This window comes from Elephantulus edwardii, unplaced genomic scaffold, assembly GCF_000299155.1.
Source record: "Elephantulus edwardii isolate Elephantulus edwardi_28Jun2011 unplaced genomic scaffold, EleEdw1.0 scaffold00209, whole genome shotgun sequence".
NCBI classification, from domain to species: domain Eukaryota; kingdom Metazoa; phylum Chordata; class Mammalia; order Macroscelidea; family Macroscelididae; genus Elephantulus; species Elephantulus edwardii.
Window position 1 is genome coordinate 3,868,987 of NW_006399959.1, and position 8,729 is coordinate 3,877,715.

The following is an 8,729-nucleotide window of genomic DNA, read 5'->3' on the forward strand; positions in this document are numbered from 1 at the left end:
AAAAATAAGGGACTCGTGTAGTATTATTCAAAATGGGTGACCCTGGAGGACATTATGCTGAGTGAAATATCTCAGTCACAAAAGGACAAATACTACATGGTGCCACTGTTGTAGAATGGGACTGACATCAGAGTTGGGGTAAGACTGAGAAAAACTGGATAAATTATGTATACTGCATTGAAACAGATGAGTGAGAGAACAGTTTAAAAGCGATCTATGATAGGGTATTATGGTTATCATAAGAGTCCAGAATTAAGGTTGCATAGTGGAGTGTACTCGGGGTGTTGGGCGGGGTATGGGGGGATTGTATACCAATGAAAGAATTTTTTTTTTTTTACTTTTCAAAGAGAGGAGTGAACTGGAGGGGAGGGGTGGGTAAGGAGAAAAGCGCAACAATGAATGAATGGAAACCCAAAATCTCTGTAAATGTTCATGAAAACTAATAAAATTATAAAAAGAAAAACCCAAAAACTTCACAGTAGTGTCAAAGCCCACGGCAGTGGGCTCCTGAGCACAGCTCTACTTTCTCAGATTTCCTCAGCACTACATCATAGATGCACACCACCAGTCTGTGCTCCCCTGAACCACAGGGGCCCTGGATCTTTCAGCGCAGGGGTCTTCCAGGGGTCAGTCCCACCACACCCTCACCTGAAAGTAGAGGGACCCCCTCACCTGCTGCCTGGCTTTCCCAGGCTTCTGCAGGTCTACTACCAGGGCGACAGCCTCCTCTCCAGTTCCTGGGTGCTGATCACGCACCTGGTCCTGGACGCCACCCGGCAGCACGCTCAGGAACTGCTCCAGCACCAGCAGCTCCAGGATCTCCTCCTTGGTGCGCAGCTCCGGCCGCAGCCAACGGCAGCACAGCTCCCAGAGTTGGCTCAAGGCCTCATGGGGTCCACCCGCATCACGGTAGCAGAACTGCCGGAAGCGCTGGCGGTAGGTCTCAGCATTCCTGCTGTCCTCTGGCTGGGCAGAGTCCTGGTCCCAGGAGGAATCTTCCACCTTCACAATCAAAAGCCCTTCTCCCTCCCCAGAAGCCTGATCCTGGGGCTCTGAGGGAGCAGACATTCTCTTAATCCAGGCTACTACCTGGCCTAAGCCAGCTCTTCAGTCTCCCAAAAGACTTTGCTGTGGTGGCTGGCCCAACATCTGGACACACTCTCCTAGGGAAAGGACAAAACAGCAGGATGGGAGTCAACAGTGCAGAGGAACAAATATTCCCTGGAGGGATTTCTAGGGAGCTCCCATCCATCAGTGGCCCTAAAGCCTCTTCTCAATATAGATATAGATGATGTTCTAATTGTTAGCTGCTGTCACAGACTAAACCGTGTCTACCTAAAATATCGGTCAACTTGGCTCGTCCATGATACTCAATGGTTTGTCAGTTATATAATGACATCTTCAATCTCCATGATGCGATCAGCTAATAAGGGTACTAGGGTGGGATGCTTTGGTGGCCTAATATGAAGGGAGCTGGGCTGGCAACCCAGGCTATGCCTCTCTGGTGATCTGAATATACCAGCAGCTACATGGGGCGGGGGGGGAATAGGCAATCTCCTCCACTGCAATTTACAGCCTGAAAAAACCCGATGATGGGGAAGGGTTGGTCAGCTGACCAACAAAGAGTGAGCTTTAAGGGTAGGATGCAACTCAGGGTCCAGTTCTGACTTGATAAAAGGGTTTTCCCCCTGAGGTTTGGTCTTGTCATCTTTTCACTTACAAAAAAATCAAAGAGAAAGAAAGGGACCTGGTCATGAAAAAGAAAGAAGAGATGGAGTGAACACGTCATTTGCATTTCATACGTAGAGAAAACTCTTAGAGGAAAAGACTGATGTCAGAACACATGGGGCCACAGATGCTAAGACTTCCCTCAGGGCCTACCCTAGAGCTGACATAAACTACAAGAGAACAAATTTGTAAAGTCCTCATTTGTGGTATTTTGGTAACTAGATAAAAGCAGCCCTAGATAAGCCAGATAAGTGCCTTCAAGTAAATTCACATATAAACTGCTCTGAAGAAAGCAAAGGGAGCTCTGATGGCCTAGTGGGCAAGGAGTTGCACTTTTTACTCAAAGGCAGGTTATTTGAATATGTCAGCTGCTCCGAGAGACAAAAGAAGGGCAATCTCCTCCAGTGTGATTTATTGCCTCTCAAAAGCACTAGAGGGTCAGCTATGAATCAGTTCAATCGGTTCCAACTTGACAACACTCAACAACACTGGAAGGAGATGTCCAGGTCTACCTTTCAAGTTCCATATGGGTGGATGTGAAAGGTCAGCCTTACCAGATAGTATTGCACTGAAGTCTTTTTTGGCACCAAGCAGAGGAAAGACCTGCCACAATGGAGCTGTAGATACTCAGGATCGCTGATAACTGTGCACAGGATCCCGCAGACTTAACACTGTTTCTTCACTGGGGAGTGCCACAAGGTTCCGACAAAAACGTGGGCCAGGCTCCGAACCGACTACCCAGTGATGCATTTGAGTTGCTGCCAAATTGTCCTACTCTTCACATCACCGTCCTTACCCTTCAATGACAGAGAAGCGCTGCGTGGAGAGGATCAGGGACTCACCAGGTTCGCTGAGCAGAGCACACTAGGCAGGAACGGTGGACGAGGACGTTCCTTGATCAATCACCAGCAGCCCAAGGCTAAGGAGGCAGCGGACGAGCAGCAAGGCGCGCTCGAAGGGTCTGCACAGAGACCAAGGGAACGATGAGTGAGCCGAATTCCCCGGCACTTCCCAGCCGGGTGCACCCTTCAATTTCTGCGGAGAAGAACACTGGATCCAGCACAGATTGCCCAAGCCGTTCCTGGAGCCTGGCAGCTTGGCGCCCAGGCCCCGCCTCCCGGATACACAGTTCCGGCGCCAGAGACCAGCGGGGCTCGTCGAAAAGCTGCGTTAACTGGTGCGCCACAGCAACGACCCGAGCCACCAGGCGGTAGAGTGCTAGGGCCAATGAACGGGGAGAATCCACGGAGGCTACCAATCAAAAGGCAGCAAAGGGCATTACGCCATATTCATGCGCCCTAGTGAAAACGTGAGATGCTTTTTGCTTTCCAGGAAAAATCAAGGTCTGACCCAGCCACGAATGGAGCACCAGTTCTGTTGCAAGGAATGCGCTGGGTTGAGAACTTGCTCCGGCCTTCTGGTCCAAGTTTATCTGGGAGTTGGAGGGCCCTGGCGCTTACTCCTGATCCTTTAAGGTGGGCAGCAGTGGGCTCTGGCAGATAGTTCGGAGGGAGCAACTAGTCCAAAGGCAGTGCCTCTCTGGTATTTCTACCAGCGGTTCCACCGGAAAAAGAGAAGCAAGAATTCTCCTCTCATGCTTTCTACAGCCTCCGAAAACCTGGTGGAGAGTCAGCTGAGTCCGCAGCAAATGGAAATCAAGTTTGAGTATATACGCCATGGAGTAAAAGGTCTCCGGACCTGTTTGTAAAGGTTACAGCCTGGGAATCCCCACAGGCAATTTTAGGCAGTCACCTAAGAATACTGAGTCAGAAGTCCTTTAGAGGACACAACATGGTATGGAGCGTCCTAGTAAATACCATCGACTGGGCTCCAAACTCTGGCCCAGGAGTAAACCCTGTCCTACAACTGCTCTTGCCTGCCCGCTGGGAGTGGAAAAGAAATTTTCAGTTTCCTAGAAATTTCCTCATTCTCTTCACTGAACCTGGATCCACCCCTACTTCCTACAAGCATCAAAGGAAAACTATATCCTTTTTCTTTTAATTATGCAAGTGGTATATGCTTAGCATGTAAAAAAGGTTAATGTGGCAAATAATAAAAGTGCCCTGATCCAAATGTCAGCCCCTCAAAGAGGACTTCTCTAACCCTCTCCAAACACTGCCTTCATCCTACCACATAGCTGACTTTTCTTCCTATTATTTCACATTATATTAAATCCATCCTTCCTTCCTTCCTCCCTCCCTCCCTCCCTCCGTTAAATTGGATCTGACTGGTACAGGAGGCGATTGTTACTCCTCCTTTAGCAGAGCATCTGGTGGATTTGAACCGCGCACCTCTGGGATTGATGAGATACATTTGTGTAATAATTTCTCTCTCAGCATTTAAGTGTAACCTCCATGAGCGCAGACACTGATTTTACTATCTTCAGCACCCACAGTTGTGTCTGGCACACAGTAGGGGCTCAAAATAAGTATTTGTTGAAAGAATGAAGGCAAAAGACAATAACCAGAATAAACTATTAATATTTTAGTCTGTGTTCTTGCAGTTCTACATTCATGAATTTATCCTTAATACAAATTTGTAATTCATAATGTTTTACTAGCTCACTAATCTACGACTTTTCCTTACCAACATTTGTAAATAAAACTCATCAGTTGTACAAGCTGCCAAGCAGGTACTGACAAGTTCACATTATCGTGTTGTGAAAGACCACTGAATGTACTGTGGCCTGCCAGAAGAAAAAATCTCTCTCGGAAGAAGTGCCACCAGAATACTCCTTAGAAGCAAGGACAGTGAAACTTTCTCTCACATACTTTGGACATTTTGTCAAGAGGGACTAATCCTTGGGGATAGCAGCTTGTATGGTTGTGGGTAAGCAAAAAAGAGGAAAACCTTCAATAAGGTGGACTGACAAAGCACCTAACAAAAATGGGCTCAAATACAGCAATGATTTTCAGGATGGTGCAGGGCTCGGCAGTTTCATTATGTTGTACATAGGTACACTGTAAGCAGGAATCAAATTCACATCAGAGGGATTGAGGCTTTGGGGGGCACAGTGGTGAACCAGTTGGCAACAAGCCATTCTAGGAGAATGTGTCACTCAGCTTCTATGTTTCTAGGAAACACTGTGGGGTAGTTCTAGTCATTCCTAAAGGACAGCTGTGAATTGGAATTAACTCAGTGACAATGGGTTTGGTTTGGGGATAATCCAGGATTACTCCCCAGTGTCATGGGCTTTAACCTAACCACTTCAAAGACACCTCCTTCCTTATAAGGTAGTATTTCCACACAGGATTCCAGGGTCTCCACCTGATAACTTTGGAGGCCATTATTCAGATTACTACAGGTCCAGACAGGTTTTTTAAAATTGTATATGCAGTAGTTCAAGTTGTAACTTATAATGTTGAAGGGAGCTCTGGTGCCTTGGTGGTAAGGAACTGCATGGCCAACCCAAAGGTGCAGTTCAAGCCCAGGAGCTACTCCACAGAAGATAGATGGGCATCTCCTCCGGTGTCACTTAATGTCTCTGAAAAACCCCTGGAGGGTCAGCTATGAGTCAGTTTCAACTCAATGTTATGCAACAATGGCAATGTTGAAAGTCAGTCAAAGAGGGAAATCCTCGAGATCGATGGGCACAGTTGCAGAAACAATGAACTTGCGCATAGCAGAGACTGTGAGGATAGTGCAGGACAGGGCCGTGTTCTAGCTAGTGTTCAGAACTGACTCAACAGCAACTAACAACAAAAAGGTTAAGTTTACACCACTGCAGGCGGATGATCTTTCCAACTGACTGTAATCTCAGGGTTCATTTATAAGAGCCATTTTCATTTGGCAGAGTCTACATCACGTGAATTTCAAGGCCTCTCCTTTGCAGCTAGAGACCTGGCTCCTCGGGCTCCGACTCCTCACACTTTACCACGCACACCTCTATGCCAGCCTCTTCCTTGATTGCCTTCTTCCGCCTTCCTCGCTCCCTTGGTTGCTGCCCTTGCTCCTCCTTGGAGCCCTGACGCCTTCTCCCAGCCTCCTTGATTGGCGTGGCTGGGGGTGTGGCCAGGACCTCTTCTGACGCCACCAATGGCATGGCCAGGGCCTTGGGCCCTGTGGTGTGAATCTTCTCATGGCGGTGAAGGTTGGAGCGGCGACTAAAGCTCTTGCCACACACAGAGCAAGAGTAGGGCCGGACACCGCGGTGGATGCGCTGGTGGGCAGTGAGATGTGAGCTGTGGTTGAAGTTCTTGCCACAGTCCAGGCAATGGTAGGGCTTCTCGCCCGTGTGGATACGATTGTGGGCGATGAGGATGGAGCGGTGGCTGAAGCCTTTACCACACTCAGGGCACGGGTAGGGCATGTCACCAGTGTGCATACGCTGGTGGGTGACCAGGGCTGAGCTCTGCGTGAAGCACTTGCTACAGAAGGAGCACTTGTGGGGCTTGATGCCAGTGTGGGTACTCTGATGGGTGACCAGATCTGAGCGGCGGGTGAAGCATTTTGAACAGTGGTCACAAGAGTAGGGCTTCTCACCTGTGTGGATCCGCTGGTGCTGAATGAGTGTTGAGTGGCGGGTGAAGCTCTTGCCACACAGGAGGCAGGAGTAGGGCCGGACACCACGGTGGGTGCGCTGGTGGGTCGTGAGGTGCGAGCTGTGGTTGAAACACTTGCCACATTCAGGGCAGCCATAGGGCTTCTCACCTGTATGGATGCGCCGATGGGCATTAAGGTTGGAACGATGGCTGAAGCCCTTCCCACACTGCTCGCACTTGTGTGTCTTCTTTGGGCCACTGCCCTCACCAGCCTGGGCCTGTTCACTGCTCAAGCCTGTGTCTGTGGGGTTCTCCACAGCCACACTATTCTTGGTGGTGGCAGCTGCAGGTGCATGCTTCTCTTCTGAGAACTTCTCAGAGACACAGTCCTTCTGGGTCTTTCGGAGGCTAGTGGCTGGCATCAGCGGTCCCTGCTCCAAAGGCTTGGGAAGCTTGTTGTCCTTGGTCTGTCCTGATTGCTGGCTGCTGGCAGCTGGCTGCTCACACTGCAAGGTGCCCTCCAAGACTCTGGACTCCCTGGTTCTGAAAGGCTTCATGTCCTTGGGGGCAGTCAAGGCTGGGACCTCCTTCCCCAACTCCACAGATTCTGGGAAAGAAGTTGTCCAGTGAGGAGAGCTTTCTAAGGGACGCATGGAGGCTGTGCTAAGAGGGGTGCTAGTTCTGGGAAATAAACCTGGAAGCAAAAGGCGGAGGCAGCCCTGCCCAGGGACAGCCTCAGAAGGGGAAAGGTGTGTCCTTGCCCAGCAGAAAGCAGACTGGAAGCCCAGGTGGATGAGGGTGTCATACCACCTCCCTACCCCAAGTCCTGAACCTCACCCATGCAGACAGCCACCTTTTCCTCCTCTTCATCTCCTGTCTGCCGGTCGGAAGCCTCAACCTTTGGCATTTGAGAGGCCACGCAAGGCTTGTTGAAGGGAAATCCTAGATGGAAGGAAACATGGAATTTAGCCGCCAGACTTCTGGGACTGCCCAGATCCTGACATACCAACTTACTCACAATGTTGTGGGGCAAATTCAGTGGGTGCTGCAGCTCTGGAGGACTAGGGTACAACAAACTGGACACCAAAAAAGTCATTTTTGAGGATGGTCTAGGCATTTCAGAACCAGATGTGAAGCCTTCTGGACCTGGATGGGGTATTCCTGGGCAATCAGCAAAAACACTGGGGGACAAGTAGGACAATGGGCAGAGAGAAAACCAGCAGGCAAGGTGGACACAGAGGACTGCCACCCAACTCTGGGGGGAATGCCAACCCCACTGAATAATCCTATCACAATGGGTGTCAACAGGTAGTGCTGAATGAGTGAATGAATGAATACACTCATGCTCTGAATTAGCTTCAAACTGTCCCAGGAAGACTAGAGCCTGAAACTCAGCAGGCAAGAGTCCTCAGGCTTAGACTCATCATCAGGTCAGCAAGGAGCCAAGGGCTCAAGAAGGGAGCAGAGACTCTGAGTGGCTGGAGCTGGAGCAGAGCTGAGGCCATTCCTCGGCCAGACCAGGCAGCCCCAGCCTTAGGCTTCCTGCTTAAACTCCCCTGCTGCGGGAGCTTCATGAAGGATGCTGAGACTCAAGGAATAAGTCAGCAATGCCAATGACTGAAGAAAAGCCAGACCTACTCACTGGCTTTGTCCAGTGCTATAACCTTGGGCCACAGGTGACTATTTAAAAGTTACTTACACTAACTACAAATGTTACTTAAACAAAGACTGTCACCATTAGGTCAGTTGGCAACATCATGATAGATGGAGTTGAGACAGAGATTGTCAATAGCTTCAGCTTGCTTGGCTCAATCAATACTTGTGTTATCCGCAGCCAGGAAATCAGAATACAAACTGCACTGGGAAAATCTGCTCTAGTGTACTGAAGATCAACGATGTCAGTCTAGACTAAGGTACACCTGATTCAAGCCATGGTCTTGGCAATTACTTGCTATGTACCTGAGAACTGGACAATAACTAAAGATGATAGAAGAAGAATTGATGCCTTTGAGCTGTGATGCTGAAAAGAGTATTGAATATAACATGGACTGCTAAGAGAACAAATAGGTCTGTCCTGGAGAGGATGAACCAGGATGTTCCTTGGAGGCAAGGATTTTGAAGCTCCGTCTCACATATTTTGTGCATGTTACCAGGAAGGCCCAGTAATTGGAGAAGGACATCATGGTTGGAAGGGTGGAGGGACAGGGCAAGAGAGGAAGACACAGGATGAGATGGATTGACTCAGTGACTGGGGCAATAGGGATAGGTGTGTTGGAGACAATGAAATTGGCTCACAATAGAGCAGGGTTCGGAGATACTGTACATAGGGTTGCTATGAATTGAAAGCAACCTGATGGCACCTAACGACAAACTACAATTAAGTGCAACTAAAAGTTTAGAATCAGTATATTGTATTCCTACAGACATGTATCTATATGCCATTGTTGTTGTTGTTGTTAAGTGCCGTCGAGTCGCCTGCGACTCATAGCGACCCTATGTACAACAGCCCTAAACTCCGCT

At 49.1% G+C, this 8,729-nt stretch overlaps 2 protein-coding genes across 2 annotated transcripts in view; both read right to left on the bottom strand.

Moving 5' to 3' along the window:
- The window catches only part of ZNF213 (zinc finger protein 213), a 6,335-nt gene extending 5,267 nt beyond the window's left edge, over positions 1-1,068 (bottom strand). Inside the window, exon 1 of the mRNA XM_006897491.1 lies at positions 649-1,068. Within this exon, the coding sequence (XP_006897553.1) occupies positions 649-1,068 (420 nt within the window). The remainder of the gene's footprint in view (positions 1-648) is intronic.
- Positions 1,069-2,647: 1,579 nt separating this feature from the next.
- ZNF205 (zinc finger protein 205) overlaps positions 2,648-8,729 on the bottom strand; it is a 43,754-nt gene continuing 37,672 nt past the window's right edge. The window contains exons 7-10 of the mRNA XM_006897492.1: positions 7,459-7,464; positions 7,047-7,151; positions 5,569-6,816; positions 2,648-2,979 (exon numbers count right to left, since the gene is read on the bottom strand). Of these exons, the coding sequence (XP_006897554.1) occupies positions 2,648-2,979; positions 5,569-6,816; positions 7,047-7,151; positions 7,459-7,464 (1,691 nt within the window). The remainder of the gene's footprint in view (positions 2,980-5,568; positions 6,817-7,046; positions 7,152-7,458; positions 7,465-8,729) is intronic.